At 45.0% G+C, this 23,269-nt stretch overlaps 2 protein-coding genes and 1 long non-coding RNA gene across 6 annotated transcripts; 2 read left to right on the top strand and 1 right to left on the bottom strand.

Moving 5' to 3' along the window:
- The first annotated feature begins 27 nt into the window (after positions 1 to 27).
- On the top strand, positions 28 to 4,923 carry LOC125970180 (aldo-keto reductase family 1 member D1-like). Of its 2 annotated transcripts, XM_049722198.2 has the most exons (9): positions 28 to 3,218; positions 3,308 to 3,475; positions 3,546 to 3,662; positions 3,731 to 3,808; positions 3,920 to 4,042; positions 4,139 to 4,248; positions 4,378 to 4,543; positions 4,680 to 4,762; positions 4,829 to 4,923. In XM_049722198.2, exons 1-9 carry the CDS (start codon positions 3,126 to 3,128, stop codon positions 4,869 to 4,871), a joined length of 981 nt encoding a protein of 326 aa, XP_049578155.1. In that variant the 5' UTR covers positions 28 to 3,125; the 3' UTR covers positions 4,872 to 4,923. The 2 variants fall into 2 exon arrangements, with proteins under 2 accessions (XP_049578155.1, XP_049578154.1); XM_049722197.2 differs by having other exon boundaries at positions 4,139 to 4,543.
- A 349-nt stretch (positions 4,924 to 5,272) lies between these two features.
- mon2 (MON2 homolog, regulator of endosome-to-Golgi trafficking) lies at positions 5,273 to 23,249 on the top strand. 3 transcript variants are annotated; one of them, XM_049722192.2, is made up of 35 exons: positions 5,273 to 5,829; positions 7,899 to 7,962; positions 8,749 to 8,876; positions 9,398 to 9,529; positions 9,618 to 9,747; positions 9,876 to 9,973; positions 10,158 to 10,283; positions 10,434 to 10,628; positions 10,864 to 10,988; positions 11,272 to 11,411; positions 11,579 to 11,732; positions 11,802 to 11,992; positions 12,104 to 12,185; positions 12,268 to 12,449; positions 12,880 to 12,992; positions 13,183 to 13,287; positions 13,739 to 13,819; positions 13,898 to 13,971; positions 14,056 to 14,146; positions 14,322 to 14,423; positions 15,397 to 15,507; positions 15,710 to 15,876; positions 15,955 to 16,117; positions 16,206 to 16,499; positions 16,585 to 16,783; positions 16,879 to 17,522; positions 17,724 to 17,867; positions 18,334 to 18,351; positions 19,323 to 19,451; positions 20,200 to 20,390; positions 21,609 to 21,669; positions 21,760 to 21,883; positions 21,967 to 22,174; positions 22,246 to 22,328; positions 22,659 to 23,249. In XM_049722192.2, the coding sequence occupies exons 1-35, from the start codon at positions 5,722 to 5,724 to the stop codon at positions 22,820 to 22,822; spliced, it is 5,121 nt and encodes a 1,706-aa protein (XP_049578149.1). In that variant the 5' UTR covers positions 5,273 to 5,721; the 3' UTR covers positions 22,823 to 23,249. The 3 variants fall into 3 exon arrangements, with proteins under 3 accessions (XP_049578149.1, XP_049578148.1, XP_049578150.1); XM_049722191.2 differs by having other exon boundaries at positions 5,274 to 5,829; positions 15,701 to 15,876; XM_049722193.2 differs by lacking the exon at positions 18,334 to 18,351 and having other exon boundaries at positions 5,274 to 5,829; positions 15,701 to 15,876.
- On the bottom strand, positions 6,986 to 7,554 carry LOC125970182 (uncharacterized). Its single transcript, XR_007482031.1, has 2 exons — positions 7,485 to 7,554; positions 6,986 to 7,403 (listed from the first exon to the last, which is right to left on the bottom strand). It is a non-coding gene; the product is annotated as an uncharacterized lncRNA (long non-coding RNA).
- Positions 23,250 to 23,269: the final 20 nt, after the last annotated feature.

The raw sequence follows: 23,269 nt of genomic DNA, 5'->3' as shown, positions 1-23,269 counted from the left end.
TCATCGCCGGGAAACTGAGGCGTAACATTGCATTGCTATGACTGCATGAATGTCGTAGTTGAATACCTGCTGTGATATCTTTCAAAGCAACAGAACTCAAACGCTAAAGTAGCTCATGAAGAATGACTAAAAAGTCACCAGAAAAAAATAAATACACAAATAAGATATCCGAAAATCTACTTAAGTCTTCTGCGGTTGGGAGTTAGTTAGGGTAAAAAAAGAAATGACAAGGCACTTTTGTTTCGTCCGGGGCGGGGCGCCCCCTACTGTTCTCTTTTTTGCAAGTTAGAGATACACACTATTTACTAATAATCATCACTAATTCAAGTACACATTTATTCATGGAGAAATTCAGCTTGCATTTGCAAACGTGGCCATTATTCATTGAGTTAGTAACAAACATCTCAACAAATATCTCGAAAAGGTAAAAAAAAAAAAAAAAAAGGTGCAATTTCTTGTATCAGGTCTGCTAACTCATTGGTTGACTAAATTCATCATCATTGTGTCACCTTTATGTTTACACAGCTTTAGCAAATGACAAAAATAAACACAAATGCTAACTAGCGACAACTTTAATTGGCTGATTTTTTTGGGGGGGAGTTAACACAACATAAGACAAAAGTGATAACATCCTAACGCTGCCACCACAACCCCCAGAAAAAAAAAATATCGGCAAAAATCGTATGAATTTTCTTTGTTCTGTAAAGTGGTTGCTGATTAAAATAATAAATAAATAAAATAAAATAAATAGTCACTTTTAAAACAATGTTATTTTATTGCTGCTGTGCTAGCTCGACACCAAACATGCCAGTTTCCACTTTGTTGCAGTGTTGCGTCCCCCTCCCCTTCTTTTTTCCCTCAACCTTCTCCTAAAAAAATAATCGTGACACAACAGAAGTAGTAGCAAGCCTGACGCTGCTCACTTTTCCTTCTTATTTATTGAAATCTGCAGCTGTAGCAAAGTAAATATGGCACACGTAACAAAATATCAGGCCCAAAAATGGTGAAACGATGCGCACGTGCACTCACACATGCACACCAGGATCTGGCAGCAGGGGGAAAATAGAATTGCTCAGCCACATTTTAAACATTTTGTACCAACTACTGGCCCTCTGCAAATTCAATCAGCCTGCTCGACTGGCTCTGGGAACTGTGACAGCGAGAGGCCGGGCGGGCGATCGGCTAATCGCAGCCACATGTCTCTGCCGCCGCTCTCGACATCTCACTCAGGTTTTGATATCGGGACGCCGCAAATAGCAGCGAGTTTGACCATCCTGTTTTTTCCACGGTGGCCTGAAACCAAAAAACAACTCATCGAGCAGTCCCAAAGGATGTGATGGACCTTATGTGACCTTAACAACAAAGCCCATTCTGATTCCTAATCTTATCTTTTCCTCAAGAGGCTTCAGAGTCACATCGGTATTGATGAGATGAGCACACGAGTGCCAGGCTTCCATCATTTAGAGCAGCTTTGCGTGCCTGTTAGCTCGCAATCTAGCCAGAAATCAGCAGGGTGAGCTGACCTCCGAGCTCCTGGCCGGAGGAAATCGGCTGAGGTCACATTCAAACAGCGTCTCGATCTGGCCGGCGGGGGTGCGCCGGCGTCGCTTTGAAGCTCAACAAAGCTTGTCTTGCCACGTTTGTGTCAGTCGGCCGATGGCAAAGACCCCCCTGGTGGTGTTGCGCAAACACTTGAGGGGGAACTTGTTAGAAAGGGAACGAGGCGTTAAGTTGCTGTTTACAAAGCAGACGTTGACGTCAAATCAACTTTTGCCAGATTTGCGGTGTTTGGATAGCTGGTGTTTTTGTCCTCAAGGGTCTGATGTGAAACTACCATGTGGGAGTATTATTACATTTCTTTTGATGATACTGGCATGTAATAATTGCAAATGCGTCCACCTTGAGCCAATTGTAATCTTTTTCACACGGAGAAACTGCAACATCAGCGTTTGCATTTCATACAAAACTCAGTCCGCATCCTGCCTGAACATAATTGGTGTTCTAAAAAAAATTTTAGAGGCACCGGTTTGCCGATGACGATTTTTGATGATAAAAAATACCGATTATCGATTAATTTGCCGATTATCTTGACAAATATTAAATGCATAAAATAACTGCATTTTAATGCAAACCAATATGACTGACGACTATGCCTTGTGTCACTCGTGATGTTTAGTTTCCTGGTGTTTTAATTCCACCTTTGGCGCATATTGAGAGTGATCAACAGAAAACGTTACCACATTCAAGCAAACTAAACGGCTTGAACAATTGTTGCTCAAGTAATAAAAAGTAGCGCGACATCATATTGTGCATTTACCAAATATGAACCTGATGTGCGCATCTGTGGCAGCATAGTTTTGGGGTTTTTTTGCCAAATGATGATTGGTTCGCTTCTCTTTATAAAAAGCAGCCTCTTATTGTCACTTAGCTCCAGTATTTCGAAAGGGGGGGATAATACAAGTATGAAACTTCGCAGGCAGATGGTACCGCTTGGATTTGTTTTCCGTCGTAGAACTGCAAATTGTGTCAGACAACAGAGAGGGCTCGTAAACTTTCCACTGGTTAAACATGACACAATTGCGATCCGATATACGATCTGGACCAAATTTATAAGCATAGATGTCTCACTAAAATCTGATTAACAGGCCATCACTTTGTTGCTTCACATGGTGAGAACAGCTTGGTCCCATCTTTATTTTTGGGTTTTGTTTCCACGTCAGTGTTCTTCTTTGAGTCGAAACAAAAACATACCCCGAGCTAGACTAAACAACCTGACTGGGGAGATACGATCACATGGTTTTAGCAAGTGTTGGCTACGACTCCGCCGCTTTTATTTTCAGGCCCTCAACGAGTGAAATTATAATCCAAGTCTTGAAAGACAAATTGTACAAGAATGGGAATTAATTAGTCTACTCCCCATAGCCACTAGAGGGCGCATTTTCCAGGTATAACATGCTATCAGCATTTTCACTGCGTAAGCACCAATAAAGTTCAACCTTATCGTGTGTGCAAATAAGTACAGGGGAGTTCAAGGTAGGGTTCAAAGTTCGTCCGCCTGCACTCAATCGACTTTTAGGGGCTAAAACTGCCCACGTCTTAATGGACACGCACGAGCTAGCAAGACAATGAACCTGACTGCAGAGAACCACAGGATTGCTCTCAGAGATGGGAACCAAATCCCGTTGCTGGGATTGGGCACATATGGAGACCCTCGGAAGGTGAGGACGAGGAGGACAGCTGAGTGTTTGGATTTTTGCTAACAAGCCAGAAGCTCTCAAATGATCCTTCTTTCTCCCTCTCCACCTAGACACCAAAGGGAATAGCTTTGGATTGTGTCAAGCAGGCCATCGATGTAGGCTACAGGCACTTTGATGGAGCTTTGGTGTATTTTAATGAGCATGAGGTGGGTCAAGCCATCAGGGAAAAGATTGCCGATGGAACTGTGAGAAGAGAGGACATCTTTTACTGCGGCAAGGTAATTTTAGTACATGCTGTTAATTTTTTTTTTTTTTAAATCAAAACATGTATGTCATGTAATTTTCCAGCTTTGGAATACCTTCCATCCACCAAAGTTAGTGAGACCAACTTTGGAGAAGACCCTGAAGGCACTAAAACTGGACTATGTGGATCTCTACATTATCGAACTTCCAATGGCCTTTAAGGTTGCGAGCACACTCACCTAATCAATAAGAACCAATACAATGATAAAAGGCCTTTGATCGCTTTTCAGCCCGGGAATGATTTCTATCCCAAAGACCAGGATGGAAAGTACATCTACCACCACACAGATCTTTGTGCAACTTGGGAGGTATTGAATCAATTTCATTTAATTATTGTTACCTTGCATTAATTGACGTTCAGTGTGTGTATATTCCTCTTCAGAAGTTCTATCAGTTGGTATTGATTATTTCCTGTTTAGGCTTTAGAGGCGTGTGTAGACGCAGGCCTTGTCAAATCTCTGGGAGTGTCCAACTTCAACCGCAGACAACTCGAATTAATTCTCAACAAACCCGGCCTCAAGCACAAGCCCGTATCAAACCAGGTGCTACAAAAATAATCATCTGGGGGTTTTTTTCACGTTATTGAAGTTGGACTTCTCTGCTCGTTCAGAAAAACAAACCTGTGTCTTGTTGGCCAGGTGGAATGTCATCCTTACTTCACACAGCCCAAACTTCTGGAATATTGTCGTCAAAATGACATTGTTATTGTCGGCTACTGTCCGCTCGGTTCCTCCAGAGATGCATCGTGGTATGTGCAGAGATGTTTTATTGCCAGCACAAATATGAACATGAGTGGAGAAAAAGCTGGTTGTCATCGCTCGCTTGTTTTGTTCTCGACCGATCATGCGTCGTTTGTGAGCTGCATTTTCCGAAACAGGGTCAATCTGAAATGTCCTCCCATGTTGGAGGACGAGCTGCTCGTGTCCATCGGGAAGAAGTACAACAAGAGTAGCGCTCAAGTGGCTCTGCGCTTCAACGTCCAACGAGGAGTGGTGGTCATTCCCAAGAGCTTCAACCCACAGCGGATCAAACATAACTTCCAGGTCTGTGCAAACTTGGCAGCAATACTTAGACCTAAACATGCAGTACTACGACTTATGCAAAACGTATCATCAACATTTGGAAGACAGACGACATTGAAGTCAGCTTTGAACGGGCGATTCAACCGTTTCATTCCAGATATTTGATTTTTCACTCACCGAAGAAGAAATGAAAGCAATTGAAGGGCTCAACAAGAACATTCGTTTTGTGGAGCTGCTCATGTAAGAAACATTGACTTTGTACTCTTTCATTGTCTGGAGTTACATGTGTGTGTTGTCATGACACAGGTGGAGCGACCATCCGGAGTACCCGTTTCATGATGAATACTAAATATCATCACTTTAACAGTGTTACTCGATTGGAATAAAACAATGGACGACAACTTGTTGGCATTGTGATATGTGAGTTTGATCAATCTTTGATGAGATCCAATTTTAGCCAAAAAATGAGACCAACGTTGCGATGTCAGTCCAAACACGAGAAGCAGCACAATGTCAAAGCATAAAATTATAATACTTAGTGTTTCATTCGTCATATTTTATTCATTCATGCATTTATGCATTACTATATGTTTTCAAGACGCGCTACGTTCCCGTAGAATGCTTTTTTTGTTTTCATTAAAATGCATATTTTTTTAATGTGTTGCTGAAGGGTCTATATACGGTTTATTCAGCAGGGGTCGCTGTGGCCATTTTGATGAATGGCTCAGTGTTTACGGAAGTATGAGTGACGTGTCACCCACAGAGCACTGAGGCATTGTGGGTAAAGAAGAAGCCAAGCTAACGGCGGCCGATGCCACTTACGTCGCCCCCGAACGCTAGTTGACAAGTACAGTCGATGAATGAAGATACATTTGAAAGGGTGACATGTCATCTTAGTTTAACGCCCGACCTGCTTTGTGAAAGTGGACTTATGTCGGCGTCGTCGCCGCTCTCCTGCGCACCGGCGCTGCAAGCAAGCCAGACGGGGGCTCCCGTACGGATCCACCGCGGCGTTTCCGTGCTCTATTCCAGGGGAGACAAATAAAAAAAAAAAAGTCGCGGCGGATTATTAAACGGAGAGGGAGTGGATGGGTGGCGGCGGTGATCACGTCCGCGCTGCCGTGCCCCACGTCGCCTGACCGCTATTTAATTTATTTTTACCCCCTTTTGCGTCCGTCGAACACTCCTTGGGCTCAAAGATGTCGACCAGCAGTCCCGAAGCGGTGAAGAAACTGCTGGAGAACATGCAGACCGACCTGCGCTCGCTTTCCATGGAGTGCAAGAAGAAATTCCCCCCAGTTAAAGAGGTCAGTCTTAGCATAGGCTCTATTTTTACTTCTTTTTTCCTCCACAAGTGTAACCTAACCACCATCACCACCAGCGGGCCTCTTACTGGACGGGTCCGTGAAAAAGTTCGGCCCATGAATAAGCTGCTTGTTCAAACGAGTAGGCTCTGTGCCACGTCAAACTGTGGACATGACATAAGGATCGGGCCCGACCCTATCCTTAAGTCATGTCCACGTACTTTTTCTAATTTAATTAATTTCCCATGCATAGTTTCAACCGTGACCCAGAATGTCCCTGTGTGTATTGTCAACAGATCTTTGCAAAATCAATTAATCGCTTGTCTGACAATAACTGGATGATACATTTTTTTCTGCTGGCCAAAGTTTGAACTGTTTATAATTTAGTCATCAGCAAGAGACGTGGGTTGTTTTGGCAAGCCAGACTGGTTTCTATCCAAAAAGCAGAGAACGCGCTTACACATTGTCGGATTTTTTTTTTTTCCTGACTGTCCGAATTGGAGAAGGCAGGGCTGTCTTAGCTGTCTCTGACAAAAACAACCCAAATTGACGAGAAACGGTCTAATGACTCCCATCATTGGAGTATTAAATAAAAGTGTGTGTTGGGTAATCATTTCTAAAACGATTCGATAGTGACAGCCCTAATTAAATGCTGCATTGATGTTGAGTTTAATGACAGCTATATCGAGTGATGGTGCAGCGGTTCGCTCGTCTCGACTCCTTTGCAGGCAATTTATAGGAATACGAGCGTGAACAGTAAGCCTCCCTGTGCCTAAGATTAAATTTTATTTTGAGAAAAATTTCCACGTACTCGTAAACTTGTTCCAAATTATTTCATTCCCCTTCAATTATCTGTTCTGTTGTGCCATTCCTCCACTTGGTGTGTGTGTTTCTGGCTATTGGTGTGTGTGTGTGTGTGGCTATTGTTGTGAGTCACAGAGGAGACAAGGCAGGCTTTATGACACCGCAAAGCTCCTCAACAAACACAAATCCCCTTCATCGTTCATTTGCTTGGCTTGTATCACTCCACAAGGCTGCTTAGAAAATCATTTCTACTCCGCCCAGCCTTAGTTGAGTCTGTTTCCTACTCATTATATCGACGACTGTATGAAAACATTTTTTTTTCCCCTTCATTTTCCAAAAAACGTGAATAAGTCAATTCATGGAACAGAATATATTTGATCACAGAAGTCTTCAAATGAAAGAAAGGCCTCCGATTTGAGCAACATGTGGAAGAATTTGTAACACTTGGTTGATGTTGTTAACGTTTAAAAAAAAAAAATAACAAGGCTTGTCATCGTTCCAGAAATCTGCTGAATTTGGACACTTACATCAGTGTCTGTGTGCCGCTTCCTTGTCAAATAGATGAGCAGACGGGAATCACTTCTGCTTTCAAATTCTTCCCCAAATGCGCTCGTATTGTTATAAATAACCTGAGGGCTCTTGAATGCCATCTTTCACAGAGGCTCTTATGTGACGTTGGTAAAAGCTGTTCACAGGCAACTGGAAAGCTTCAAACACCACTTTCTTTCTGAGCAAGTGGTGAGAGTTGAATCCCCGAGTTTTCCTTTAGGCTTCTGTGGAAAGAAAATGACTTCTCTAGAATTAGAACACCCTCAAGCTTGACTTAAATTCAAGCATCAGTTCAAATTACTCACAATTGCCTCGTGCAAATGCCAAAACACAACTTGGGTTACCGTGACGACCCACTTTGTGACTTTTCTGACCCTTGTTGTGATAATAACAATGTCTCACCACCTTACAATGACATTTATAATCATTATTTTAATATGTTACATAGAAATGCATTTTAAATCATTAATGGAATAAAAGAAGTGCCCCGTCCTCTCTGCAGAGAAGTAAACAGTGTGAGGAAATAACTCTCAACAAGACAGATGTTGCCTCATTTAAAAAAAAGTAGTTTGTGGTTTTTCCTTCGAGGTTCATGTCCATCTCCAAATTATATACCACGAAAAAGGGTTTACTATGGCAGCGTCTCTGTATGAAATGCTGCTGTGCTTTTTTTTTATTGCACTTGAACCCAATTGCTTTCTTTCTCTTCTCCCCCTTAGGCGGCTGAGTCTGGCATTGTGAAGATTAAGACAATTGCAGCGAGAAATACCGACATACTAGCTGGTGAGTGAATCTGCTCACTCTTGCTTGCCGGCCGGGCTTTGGTATCCTTTTGAGCCTTAAGCAGGGTGCACACTACACACAATTTTATTTATTTTTTTAGGGCAGCTTAACTAAACTCTGACACATTCACTGGCATCTGTTTTTTTCTATACTGTCAGCCATTTTGGAACGTTTCCCTGATACTTCAAGATCCACAGAATATCGTCTTTAACCAGAAAAAAAGTTTTCATTTTTTAGTAATCAACTGTTGAACTTTCTTGGTTTGGCTAAAAATGCGTGTTTCTGACTGAATTTGAGAGAAAACAATTTTCATGAAAAGAACCGTCACTCTGATGCTAATATTTGTTCGCTTTTCTGTCTCATCAAATAGTAAAACAATAAATCCACACATGCCACTAAAAAAAGATGCTGACTGAGTCCACCAGTCTTAGTTGGATGGTCATTCACCATCGGCCCTTTTCTGACTTATCTCAAAAGGAAGGGAATGCGCAAATCTGGCCAATTGTTGTATAGACTGCTTGGGTGACCTCAAAACGATCAAAGAGGATCTCGCGGTGTGGAAGCAAACCGAGCAGAACACGTCGAAGTATCTTCTTTGTTGTGACATTTCAAGCACAAGGCTCTCCCTCAGACTTAAGATTTGACGCGCTTTAAACAACACAGCTAATTCTGATCTCACTTAAAAGGAGAACTTTGAATCGAACAACAAGTCGTGGGTCCCCCTCTGTGTCTTGGAATTCCCAAAATACTGAATGACGTTGACATGTTTTTTTTCTTCTTCCGCAGCTCTGAAGGAGAATAGCTCCGAAGTGGTGCAGCCTTTCTTGATGGGCTGCGGCACCAAAGAGCCTAAAATCACCCAGCTGTGTCTGGCTGCCATCCAGAGGCTCATGTCCCACGAGGTGGTTTCTGAGGTGAGGACAGCGGCGGGTTGGACAGGCGACCTCCTTAATCCAAATGCAGACAGCACACCAAGGCTGGTCATAGAGGCCATGAAGATGATCTGGCCCAAGGACATTCTGTCGTGACTTATTTGTGTCATCCTGCTTCACCCGAGGAAACACACACATAGCTCTTGTTTTGAGTCAGGTGTTCCTAATTTTGTGGACACTGAGTCTGAGTGCCCTTGCTAATATTACTTGAATAGTTCGATCAAATCAGTTTTAATATGTCACATAGACAATCCAAATACATGCTAAATATAATTAATTTGATTTATTAATGCAAAAAAAAGGAAAAATCTGACAGACACCAAGGTTAAAAATTACACCGGCGGCCATTAAAAAACAACAACTGGCCACTCTTGAGGGACTTCATGAACAGCTGCGGCACCCATGAAAGCACAGATATGTCAGCATCACTTCAAATGAAGCGCACAGCATCATCTGATCCTTTTGTACGCATGATAAAAGTTTGGTGGCATTTGTTGTCGCAGGCGGCGGCAGGCAACATCATCAACATGCTCTGGCAGCTGATGGAGAACGGTTTGGAGGAGTTGAAGCTCCTGCAAACAGTGCTGGTACTGCTAACCACCAATACGGTGGTCCACGACGAAGTACTTTCCAAGGTCGAGTCACACCCGCACACACGCACAATGCTCACATTGAACTTGTGTCACATTAAATCAACATTGCTGTTGCCGTGTGCTGTTGCAGGCCATTGTGCTTTGTTTCCGTCTCCACTTCACCAAGGACAACATCACTAACAACACGGCGGCCGCCACCGTCCGGCAGGTGGTCACCGTGGTCTTCGAGAGGATGGTGGCTGAGGACGAGCGTTTCAAAGGTCCCGACTCGAAGGCCGGGGAATGGGGCTGTGACTGTGTTGTTTTTCATTTTGTTTATTTTTTGTTACATTCCAGAGTCAAACATTATTGGCACAACTCTTATATATCAATTCTGTGTTTGTCTCAGGTATCGTGGACCAGCCTCCTCCTGTCCAGGGCAATACCAACAGGCGGTCTGTCACCACTTTGAGGCCGAGTGCCAAAGACGCATACATGCTCTTCCAGGTATGTCCACAAGGGGGCGGCAGCCACCTTCACAGCTGTATGCACTATTGACATCTCTCTTGACTGCTCTTCATCTGTGTAGCTATGTGAACAGAAGACTCATAACTTGAACAACTTGCAAATAGCATCACTCATACTCTTGCTGAACACACCGCTCATTATTTGCCCGCCCCACCCTTTTCAGGACCTGTGTCAGCTGGTGAACGCAGACGCCCCCTACTGGCTGGTGGGGATGACGGAGATGACGCGGACGTTTGGCCTGGAGCTGCTGGAGTCGGTCCTCAACGATTTCCCTGGCGTGTTCCTACAGGTGCTTCCGTTGAATTTCAAGTGTTTTTATTGATCGGATCCCACGAGGGGGATCTGTTGCTACATCTGTCACAGCATTAGACAACATGTTTAAATATTAATATTGTTTGCCCAAAAAAAAATGTCTCATGATCGGTTTCCTCTCTTTCAGCACCAAGAGTTCAGCTTCTTGCTAAAGGAGCGCGTGTGTCCGCTCGTCATCAAGCTCTTCTCACCCAACATCAAGTTCCGACAGGGCAGCAGCAGCGCCGCCTCGCCGGCTCCCGTGGAGAAGCCCTACTTCCCCATCTGCATGCGGCTGCTACGCGTGGTCTCCGTACTCATCAAGCACTTCTACAGTCTGCTGGTACGAGCGTGCCAGAGCTGCTCACTATGGCTGCCGTTCTGGATCAGAGGTTTCCTCAAGAGTGGAAGCTCATGTTCTTAGTTGAAATGGTGAAACGATTACTTCTCATCGGGGCTTTTCAAGAGATTGATTTAATATAATAATGATATAATGATAATATTATAGTTTGGTGTTATTTGATGGTGTGTTTTTTTTTTTCCCTTCCATCTTCATGACTTGAATTTGCTTTCTCCAGGTAACAGAGTGTGAGATCTTCCTGTCTCTGCTTGTAAAGTTTCTGGATGGGGAAAAGCCGCAGTGGCTCAGAGCTGTGGCCGTGGAGTCGGTACATAGGCTGTGTGTGCAGCCACATTTATTACGGTAAGCGCAGGCTTTTGTTTAAATAAAAAAATTAGGGGGTTCACAGACTAGTCAACTCATCCACTTGTCAACTTTCCCACCAATTCCCACCATGTTTTTTTTTTTTTTTAATTATAGTGACTGAAAAAGATGTCACAAGCGAATCTTTGACTTGACTTTTAATCACATTTAGTGTCGTCTTAAAATCTGAAGTCAAACCAATAAATATGGTAATAAAGTGCGAATGAGTCATTGATAGGTAGTCCTTCCAAAAGTCATTTTTGAATCCCTCCTTTTGTTCTAGTTCCTTCTGCCAATCGTATGACATGAAGCAGCACTCCACCAAGGTGTTCCGAGACATTGTCAATGCCCTGGGCTCCTTTATCCAGTCCCTCTTCATCGTTCCTAATGTGGGCAATGCGTCAGCTGTCGGTGCACCAGCTGGTATGATGTTGGTCTCTTTTGAGACCTTGCCATTTACAAATGACTAGTGCCGTACCCGCATGGATATTTAGTTTTAAATTGATTTATTTTCCCCACTTGTAGAAAAGGCTCAATAAAATCAATCAACCGCCAAGCCATATATCAAGTCTGTTACAATCTTTTTTTAGGTGGCTCTGGATCAGGTCCCCAGGGCACAGCTCAGGGCGGTCCAGGCCCAGGGGGCGTCAGCGGGACCCTGACTACCCAGGCTGCGTTTGAATACCGCGGCACCTGGATCCCCCTGATGACCGTCAGCGTCCAAGGCAGCGCCAAGGCCACCTAGTGAGACTCCACCGAAACTACTCTGTTCGCGCCACACGTAACATTCCTTAACGTTCACATTTCCGCTAGCCTGGAAATGCTGGACAAAGTGGAGCCGCCGTCCATCCCCGAGGGTTACGCCATGTCAGTCGCCTTCAGCGGCCTCCTGGATCTGGTCCGAGGCATCACCACCATGATTGAAAAGGAGCTGGCAGCAGAGGAGGAGGCGGCGGCTGAGTCCAGGGAGGCTCAGCCCGACCACAACTGGCAGCCACCACCTGGTGAGACGTGATTTGGAAATTAAGTTATGTTGTTTGGGGTCATCTTCCGATGTCAGGCTGGATTTTGGTATAATGGGCATTCATGATGGTCTTCTGCCTAATGTGTCTCAGGAGCTCATCTGGTGTGGGAGGAGATGGTCAGTGCCTGCTGGTGCGGTCTGCTCGCCGCCTTGTCTTTGTTGCTCGATGCCAGGTAAGTGAACGAGCGCTACCTTCAATGAAGTCCTTGGCTCTGCCAGGCGTCAAGTACACAGAGCACATCTGCTTGCTTGCAGCACCGACGAGACTGCCACGGAGAACATCCTGAAGGCCGAGCTGACCATGGCCTCGCTCTGCGGTCGCTTGGGCCTGGTGACTCCACGCGACGCCTTCATCACGGCCATCTGCAAGGCCTCTCTTCCGCCGCACTACGCGCTGACCGTTCTCAGCAGCAACGCCGCCAACTTGTCCAGCAAAGGTAGCGGAAGCCGATACCTAAAAATGCAACCTGATGTTTGATGAAATTTGCGCCTGCAGTCATGTGTATTGATGTTAAATTAATGAGTTTTGCGTATCCTCATGGTTTGAAGTGTGCGCTGTTCAACTGAGTTTCTCGTGTAAACTCTCAGCATGTGGCGCCCCCCCGGTGCTCGTCTCTTATTGCGGTAATCCATAACGTTCTGCCGTGACTTCTAATTAAGACGGCGCCTGGGGAGTGTTCAAACGTGCACACGCAGCTTCTTTCAAAAAGCCCCCCTTAGACATTTACTATTTGCATATTAGCTTGTATAGATAAAGCCGGCTAATTGGTCTGCACATGTTGAGTTGATTAAAAGAGCTTCTCCTGCAGGCTTTCAGTGTTTGTTATAACACAACCCATCTTGTGTGTGTTTTTTTTCTTTCTACAGCCTACTCAATTCAGGGCCAGAATGTGCAAATTATCAGCCCCTCTAGCGAGTCTCATCAGCAGGTGGTAGCCGTCGGGCAACCACTCAGCGCCCAGCCCCAAGGAACCGTTGTGGTAAGGATCTACCGTGTCGTCATTTTTGATCGACAGACGTAACCAAGGATAATTTTTATGTTAGGGATGCAGCGATGCCAATAATAATAATAATAATAACTTAAGACAGTGACTTTGTTTTCCCCTCTCTCAAATGGGTCTTTGTTCCGACGTAATGGACGACGTTTCTCACTGTGCGTTTCTGTCAAAGCTGACGGCCAAGAACATTCAGTGCATGCGGACGCTGTTGAACCTGGCCCACTGCCACGGCGCCGTGCTGGGCACCTCCTGGCAACTGGTTCTGGCCACACTGCAGGTACAGCCACCCACCGTGCTTTTAAAAAAAAAGAACGGTTTCATTTATTTTGATGTTGATTTGAAGGTGTTTTCACACATAGTCAAGTTTATTTATATAGCCTTTAATCATAGAAATATTCATTAAAATGCATTGAGTTAAAAAAACAAAAACACTGATAATCACTTGTTTTCCTCGGAAAAACTGAAAAGTGGAGAACACACACACAATACACGTAGGCAGACACTCTAACAATAGTCATCTATTTTGTCTCTACAAAAATACAAATATTACTGCATCTTACAGTTGTGAAATGGTTTTGTGTGTTTTTTTATACTGACCCCTGGTGGCCAGAGGTTGAAAACACAATACACAAACAATACAAAATCTTAAGGCTGTGTGAGTCTTCAGAAACACTGTGATTTTTAATTCAATAAATAATCGTCGTAAATGATTGTCGTTCTGATTCTAGCACTTAGTGTGGATCCTGGGACTAAAGCCAAGCGTAGGCGGTGCCCTCAAACCCGGCAGAGCCGTGGAGGGACCCACTACGGTACGCTGGCCTGCAACATTCTCTATACGGCTGTGATGGTGCATTTTCTGAGCATGATTTCATCTCCATCCCATTAAGGTCCTGACCACGGCTGTGATGACCGACTTACCTGTCATCTCCAACATTCTCTCCAGGCTTTTTGAGAGCTCCCAGTGAGAACACATATTGTAGTAACTTATTCCAATGGTATCAAGTTATGCTATCATGACCGAAATGTCTGTACGTATGTGCTCTAGGTACTTGGATGATGTTTCCCTTCATCATTTGATCAACGCTTTATGTTCTCTTTCGCTGGAAGCGATGGAAATGGCCTACGGGACCAACAAGGTATTGAGCACGCGTGCCTTTAAGTCACAGGGGTGTCAAAGATACGGCCCGCCACAACATTTTAGGTGGCCCGTAAAGACAAATTGCGCATCGAATTCATGTCAATTCCAAAATTTTAAATTGTTTGCACTCCAAAAACAAAAAAGCAGAAAAATGGACTTTGTCTTGCACGCAGGAGCCGTCGCTGTTCGCTGTGGCCAAGCTGCTGGAGACGGGGCTGGTGAACATGGATCGCATCGAGATTCTCTGGAGGCCTCTGACTGGACATTTACTGGAGGTAACATAAAATGAAATATTTGACCCCATCGCTGTTTTTTTGTGCGTGTCTGCATGCTAAATTGAAATAAGACAAATGCTTTGACCTTTCATATCAGGGAGTTGAGTCTCCCCCTAGTGAGGAAAGGTTTTTTTTCATATTTTCTTTCTTATCTCCCCCCTCTCTTTTGCATTCCTGTCTGTTTTGCAGAAGGTAAGTGACGACTCACTCATCCAAACTTCCTTGGCCTTTCATTCTTTGTGCTTTTTTGTTTTGCTCTCTCCCCCGGTCCTTATCTTCTCTCTGTCATCATGTCGGGAGTAACGTCGCTGCTATACAATGTGTCCACTGTGCTTAGTCTTCATTTTGCAAAAAGTGTTTTGCCACCAAAGCAGGATCTGGCTCTGTCTTTTTTTTTTTTTTTTTTTTTTTTTGTCTGCAGGCTTCACATTCACGTGCTAAAAAAACCAGACAACAGTTTTAAGAAAGATCTCATCTATTTTATCTCTTTGACAATATTGATGAAGCCGTATCGTTAGCATAATAGCATAATTGCCCCGGGCCATTTTTCCGATTGCACCTATTCAACCATCAGATGGATTATTAAAGAAAAAAAATACACAAAACTTACTTATTACTTATTGTGATAGTAAGAATGTCTTTTGGGCGATTATGTTATTAGTCCAACGATAGTCATCTTTAACACCTTTTGTCTGTGTGGACACGGCGCCATTCTCATGTCTATACAAACGTGATTTGATTACATTTGTATTTGGCAAGCAACTCTATTTTATCATCATCCGTTTTGCTTCACACACACACCGCACACGCCTACGCTGAAATCTGCTGGGAAACGGATCGCTCCTTTCAACCTCCCTTGCAATCGGCGCTGATGCAGCGGCAAAGAAAAAAAACGCACACAAATCCACCCACGCGTCCACAAACACACACAGGCATGTTTGCATTTGTGCGTATGATGTGACGTGTCCCGCAGGTCTGCCAGCACCCCAACTCCAGGATGAGAGAGTGGGGGGCCGAGGCCTTGACGGCACTCATTAAAGCCGGCCTGGACTACAAACACGAGCCGCCTCTCGGACAGAATCAGGTAGTCAAACCCTCTGGTCCAGCTCACAAAGCAGAGTATGCTCGGCTCTCTGCCTGATAGCAAGTGCCCTTGTTTAAAAAATATATATATATTGTATATTATTATATTTATAAAATATTATTTATTTAAATATTTAGTACATGACAAAAAAATGAGATAATGCAAAACTAAATAAAGCTGTGTTTCCTCCAAGCGACTGCAGCTTCTGCTGCTAAACCCGCTGAAGGAGTTGTCCAACGTGCTCCACGCCGACATCCGACAAAAGCAGCTGGAAAGCGTGCTGCAAATCCTCCAGAGCCAGGGGGACAGTCTGGGCCCCGGCTGGCCCCTCGTCTTGGGTGTCATAGGAGCTATTCGCAACGATCAAGGGTAAGCGCATGCAGCGAGAGCCTTTTGAATCGAGCAAACCTTTTTTGATACTGACCAACGTGTGCGCTGGGTCCGCAGTGAGTCGTTGATCCGAACAGCCTTCCAGTGCCTGCAGTTGGTGGTGACAGACTTCCTCCCCACCATGCCTTGCACGTGCCTCCAGATTGTTGTGGATGTGGCCGGAAGTTTCGGCCTACAGAACCAGGAGCTCAACATCAGTCTCACCTCAATTGGCCTACTCGTGAGGCTTCGCACGCAGTTGTCCAGAAATTTGTGTCGCAACTTACTTCTCCCATTCTTTTAACTGCCGCTTCCTTTCCTGCCATCAGTGGAACATTTCAGATCACTTCTTCCAAAGGGGTGAAGCCATCACAAAAGATTTGGACAGGGAAGAAGAGGCCCAGCAGAAGCAGGCCCGGGAGAAAGGCGAGACCCTCAACAGGCCCTTCCATCCCGCTCCTCCCTTCGACTGCCTGTGGCTCTGCCTCTATGCCAAGTTAGGCGAGCTTTGCGTGGATCCGAGGCCCGCCGTGCGGAAAAGCGCCGGGCAGACGTTGTTTTCCACCATCGCTGCGCATGGCACCTTGCTGCATCAGCCGACGTGGCACATTGTGGTCTGGAAGGTAGGCAGAGGAAGCAGCTTATGTTTATTATTTAACAAGATTCTTGCTCCAATGTCCCAAATATGATTTTTTCTTTTGCCGCCAGGTGTTGTTTCACTTGCTGAACTGCGTCAGGACGTCGTCCACCACGGCGGACAAGGAGAAGATCGAGTCCGGCGGCGGGAACATCCTCATTCACCACTCGCGTGACACAGCAGAGAAACAGTGGGCCGAGACTTGGGTGCTGACTTTGGCCGGGGTCGCCCGGATTTTCAACACCCGGCGGTACCTCCTCCAAAAACTAGGTGAGTCCCAACAAAAATATGGCCAAGTATTATTTAGTCACTGCATTGGTCTTAATGGCCAGAGGTGACAGAGTTTTGTTTCCATGTCACTACAGGTGACTTCTTTGAAGCATGGGAGGTCCTCCTGACCCACATCCAGTCAGCCGCGCTGAGCAAGAACAATGAAGTGTCCCTCGCTGCCCTCAAGAGCTTTCAAGAGATCCTGCAGATCGTTACCCCTGCGAAAGACTCGGACAAAGCAGGCGACGCGTTTGCCGCTATTGGCGTCCCGCCGGTCCTAATCGATGCCCTCTCGGCGTCCGGTCCTGGCAGACCGCTAGTGCGTTCGGATTCGCTGGTGGAGCGGCTGACCTGCTACAACGGCGCCGAGCTGCAGGCCCCTCCGCCCGGGGAGGAGTCGGCCTTGGAGGACTTATCGTTGTGGTGGTCGGCGTGGAACACGTGGTACCGCACGGGAACGGATAGCACCAGGCCGCCTAGTGGCCAGACGGAGAAGCTCTCCTTCATCCCCAGCCAGCCCTTCCTCACGGCACTCATCCAAATTTTCCCGGCCCTGTACCAGCACATCAAGGCCAACTTCAGCATGGAGGACCTGAAGAAGCTGGGGGTCATCCTTCACGGCGCCGTGTCGGTACCCATCAGCAGCGACGCCTCCCCGTTCATTCTGCCCTCCTACACCGAGGCCGTCCTCACCAGCCTGCAGGAAGCCGTGCTCACTGCTCTGGATGTTTTGCAGAAGGTAAAATATATATATATTTTTAAAAACAGCCAATGTCTTGGCAATAAAAAATATATATCTATTTGTATATATGACAAATTTCTCTTCCAAATCCACGCCACATTGAAACAGTGCGTGGGCCCCGCTAAATGATGTGATGTCGTTGTCTCCTCGGTGGATGTCAGCAGTGTTTGTTTGTGGCTTCCTTCCCCGCCGCCGCAGGCCATCTGTGTGGGCCCAGAGAACCTGCAGGTCATGTACCCGGCCATCTTTGAACAGCTGCTACTCTTCGTGGAATTCTCCTGCAAGCCTCCGCAGTACGGCAGGATGGAAACCAAACACGTGGCCAATGCCAAATACAACCAGGTAACATTCATTCGACAGTCGGAAACTGACTGACAATCGTGTGCGCCCCCTCCCCCGCCCCATCAGCATTGTGTGTTCAACTTTGGAAGTTCCACTTGAGTTTTCAAATCCAGCATGCGCTTCCTCGTCGTCCTCATAACGCTGGGCAGGCTGAGAGAATGACGCCATTCAGTTTTTACCGGTACTAACCGCAGACTCCCCTCCCCACCCCCCGATTTTGATCCGTCTTGAAATTGTTTAATCGAAAGGGTCAAACTACATTCCTGTCCCGGCCAAACCGATGTCGCGGGTGGTCTATATCGCTCTCGTTGTCCGGTCGCCGGTCAGACTGAATGTTCCCCCCATAAATCTTGTCTGGATGACGTAACCTCACTGAGACGACAAACAAATTTGAACGTGAAACTTTAATTCCAATTTTTTCTTATTCTGTTTCTGGGACTACTCACTGACCGGATAACCGTTTTAGATCCAGCTCTTTGCGCCGGTGAGTTCCATCCTCCGCCCCCACCCCCCCACCCTTGTATTTGTAATCTGCCGTGCTTGCACGACTGCTCATGTTTTCATTCCAGCTTTTCCTGGGTGGGCGGGATGAGCGATGGCACAGCATGAGAGCTTCTCGCTCACTCCGCATTCTAACCTCCTATGCAGTGCCATCTCCTCCCAATGCTTGTGGTTTGCTCGGTGTTTGTGTGGTTCTTAAAGGCACCCCCCCCCCCCTTGTTAGAATCGCCACTGAGATTGAGCTCATTTAAACCCATTTGGAACTTTACATTTGTTTTTCCTTGATTGCACTGGTAGGGGGAAAAAATATCCTTTTCAATTTATTTAATAATTAATTTGATTTTATACCCGTTTGGAGCTTTAAATTATTTTTTCGTGATCGCATTGGTAGGAAAAAAATTCTTCTGAATTTGAATTATTCAATAATTATTTAAATTTATACCCATTTGGAGCTTTAAATTAGTAAATTCTTGATTGCACTGGTAGGGAAAAACAATCTCCTTTTGAATTTGATTTGATTCACCTTTTTTTTTTGCTGTATCTTTGCTCATATTTGCTTTCTCTGTGGGAGCAGTAGCCTAGCTGGTGACAATGGCTGCATGACTCCACCCACTGCACTTTATTAAACATCATGCAGTCACGGTCCACCCACACAACCTAAAATAAACAGCTCGGTTTTGAGTGACACCGTCGTAGAGGTACTCGTTCCACGTGTGCTTCTTGTTTGTCTGCGCCACAATAATTAAACGTGTTAAACTACCTCCCCGACGGTGTCGTTATCTCGTCATATTAAATTCTACACGAGCGTGGCGATAATTGCTTTTACAAATGTGTGTGAAACTTCCAAATGTCCCTTATTAACTACTCACGCTTTTATTAATATAACATAATACGTGTTGAATAATAACTCATTTAATTTTTTTTTTTTTTTTGGTGTGTGTGTGTGAAATGCAGGCAGAGTGGGTTGCCTTAAACTACGTGCCCTTTGCCGAGCGCTCCCTGGAAGTGCTGGTGGAGCTGTACCACAAAACGGCGTGCCACAAGGCAGTCATCAACGAGAAGGTCCTGCAGGGCATCATTAAGGTGGGCCATTACAAACATGCCGCTAAGGAGCAGAACTTGTTTTATGTTCACTGTGGTCTGGATCGTCTCTTAAGTGGCGAGGTTACCAATATATCTCAAGTGTACTTGAAAAAGTTTTTGGTGGATTTTTACTTATATTTCTGGCATCTTTCAATTTTACTTCATGATGGAAAGTAAACTTTGATTCCAGTGTAGTTTTGTTAGAATAACGCTGAGTCGCCAACCGTTTGGCGAGTACGCTCGCGGTCTGGTTAAATGATCGCCGTCAAAGCAGGTGTTTTCCATCTGCCGACATCAGCAAAATCGACTTTGGCCTTGCCGCGTCGGGTTTCTCCTAAAGATGTTATAAAGAAATGAGAGTCATTTCATGCGCAGATGTTTTATAGCTTTCCATTTTCAGCGGCAAATCGAAGCTGTTCGATATATTTCCTTTTGAACTTTCCCAGGCTTGCATTTTTTTTTTTAAGGTATTTTCAAGTGCTGTTTCTAGGCAACGTCAAACCCAAGAGAGTTAATTTGCAGAAAAGCATCTCTGCAGATGGACGTAAATGTCAAGCTCGCTCCTATTTATCTCCATAACAACACGGCCAGCTGTTGCCTGAAAAGAGGACCGCCAAGAAATACAATTTTTTCTTGTAATGAATGAAATTGCAGCGACTCGCCAAAATGCTTTCTGTCAGCATTTTCAAAATGGCCGAATGCCCTTAAACGCAGTTACTCGGCCTCATAACTTGTCTTTTCTCTTTAGACGCTGAGGATGCCTCTGGGTTTGAAGTACGCGTGCCCGTCCGAGAGCACTTGGAAGTTGGCCGTCTCCTCCCTGCTCAAGGTTCTGTCCGTCGGGCTGCCGGTGGCCCGTCAGCACTCCGCCTCTGGGAAGTTTGACACCATGTGGCCCGAACTGGCCAATGCCTTTGAAGACTTTCTTTTCACCAAAAGGTACGGGCAAAATGCAATTTTATTTTGACGTGCTCTCAGGCTAGGTATGAAGATTTTTTATTCATTTATTTAATTATTTTGTATTTTTTTTATTGGTTGGTTCTCAAATGTAATATGTGAGCTCCCTGTAGTGGTAACCAAAAAAAAATCACAGCCTAAGTATTGTTCACTTGTATTTAACTTTGGTATCAAAAGTTTGAGAACAAGAGATTTACTGGAAATCCACTATGGGATTCATCCACTTATTTTTACCCTAAAGGCATCTGAGGGAAGGACACTTTGTGCCTTTCACTCTTTAGGTAGTATGTAGGTCAAATTGTCATTTTGATAAAAAAAACTGCAAAGCCGCTCAAAATCAATATTTTAGTGGCTTGCAGCAAAAACTTGACACAGTGAAACTATATCATACCTTATTTATCCAAACACAGGGCTTTTATGTAAAGCTTTTTTATTCAGACATTTATTTATTTATTTATTTATTTATTTCCTTTTTGTCCATGAGATGGCACTACTTTTTTCTATTAGCAAAATTTCACACCTTTTACTGTTTTTGCGGCTTACTTGTCTTAATTTTTTTTGTTTTTTACTACCTGGCATCCCAAGTTGCTGCCTTTCCCCAATCCACAAAATCCACCACACCATTAATGCCATTTCTTATTTTCCATCATTTAACCATCTACCGTTTTGTGTCATGCCGTGTGGCTTGGTTTCAAATTTCCACGTCTGCAAAAACAATTGTGTACAACCGGCATAAAAGAGGAAGACCATCAAGTCGGGCTCTGCTGCTGCTGCAGCAGCAGCAAAGTGCATCTGTATTCCAAGAGGGTTTTTGTTTTTTTTACAGCAACGCTCTCAGCAGTGAAACACGAAACGACGCTCGTAAAGACAACCGAGGCTCCAAACCAAATAAATACACGTGCCAACTGTAACAAAGTAGTAAAGTGGTTCATTGCCGTGCAATCCAGCATGTGAAAGCACCTTTAAAGCTTCGTTGCCATCAACTGCTACATTCAGCAGGAATTGACTAATTAATGAACCGAGAAGATTAGGACAAGACACTACTACACTGACACTAAATGAATCTCCTCAACTGACTTCAGCATAGTTTCTTGGCAGCATGGCACCACTAGATGGCGATGAAATTATGCTTTTGCCTTAGTCTATCAATATTCCAGCTCATCCATGGCCCATCACACTCATTGTTGATGTGCTTTACAGCTCGCCTCCTGATAACTTGTCCATTCAGGAATTCCAGAAGAACGAAGCCATTGATGTGGAGGTCGGTCCATCAATACAAATTGCAATGCACGATATTCGACTTGACTTTGTTTTGTGACGCCATCTTTTGTTCTCTTCTACTATCAATTAGGTGGTCCAGCTGATCAGCTCGGAGATTTTACCTTTTGCCAATTTCATCCCCAAAGACTTTGTGGGTCAGATCATGGCTATGCTCAACAAAGGCTCCATCCACTCACAGTCGCCTTCGTTCACAGGTGAGATGGGACCCCCCCCACGTGTTTTTATTATCTCAGAAGAGGTGCACGTCTTCACCGTGTCCCTCTCTGTCTCCAAACAGAAGCCGAGATCGACGTGCGCATGCGTGAGGAGTTTTCCAAAGTGTGTTTTGAGACGCTGCTGCAGTTTTCCTTCAGCAACAAAGCATCCACGCCGCAGGAGGGCTTCATCTCACGCATGGCACTCTCCGTGCTCCTCAAAAGGTCCCAGGACGTCCTGCAGCGCTACGTGGAGGACGAGCGCTTGAGTGGACGTTGCCCCCTGCCCAGGTAACCACCCGCACCCTGCCCTGCCCCCTCTGGACTTTTATCGAAATCATTATTCCATCTATACTTGTCAGGCAACAAGTGACGGAGATCATCTTTGTCCTGAAGGCCATCAGTACTTTGATGGACTCGCTGAAGAAGACCCAACCCGAAAACGGTGTGTACCCCACGTTAAATATGAAAAGTTCCTCTTTTTATTCCTCGGAAGAAAATGTGTCACGTACAATTGGGACCAACTCGTCAAATGACTTTCAATTCCAAGTCGTTTAGTTTATTCCCAACAAGGTCACTAGTTGAAAATTCTTCCCATTTTTTTTTAAATTTCTCAGCAGATTAATTGGAGACACTTTTCTAAATGGTGTTCTTGAGATGCCCTTCGCGATGTTTGCGTGCCTTCATTTTGAGCTGAACTCATTTGCATTGTGCCTGCGGGGATGATTTCTTAGATTGCTTTATTGTGTGTCGTAATCCCCCCCCCCCTCCTTAGTGGACGACAAGACGTGGGCTCAGGTGATCGCCTTGTACCCCACTCTGGTGGAGTGCATCACGTGCTCCTCATCGGAGGTGAGCTCAGCCCTGAAAGAAGCCCTGGGGCCCTTCAAGGACTTCATGCAAGCCCCCATCTCCAGAGTCCACAATGGAGACTCCTGACTTTTTTTCTTTTTCTTTTTTTTTTTAAACGATGAAATCTTGAATGTGTCTTCTTGATCCAGGTGCTTTATAAGTGCACGCACACACACATGAACTCCACTCGAACCACATCCACAGTGACATAAGGCGACCCAAAGTGACCTGAGAGGCCAAAGCAGACGATTGGTCATTGACTGTCCCCCGGTAACCTCCTCCCTCCATTTGCATAAACAGACTGACCACACTCAATGTACAGCGTGAGGTTGCTGAGGAATCGAGGGGAGAAAGTCGGGCCTTGCTGGTCTGAAAATGAACACATTTTGTGTCTTGCAACAGTGACGATTTTATGCAAGGAAACAAATCCGAGCTGCAACATTCCATGTCATCTTGAGCCAGCCATCTGTGAAGGGATGTACGTACTGAAAATAAATGACAGTTCTAAAATCTATGTGCCTCACGCTCTCTCTG

This window comes from Syngnathus scovelli, chromosome 6 (assembly GCF_024217435.2).
Source record: "Syngnathus scovelli strain Florida chromosome 6, RoL_Ssco_1.2, whole genome shotgun sequence".
Lineage (NCBI taxonomy): Eukaryota > Metazoa > Chordata > Actinopteri > Syngnathiformes > Syngnathidae > Syngnathus > Syngnathus scovelli.
This window is presented reverse-complemented; position numbering and strand designations above follow the sequence as displayed.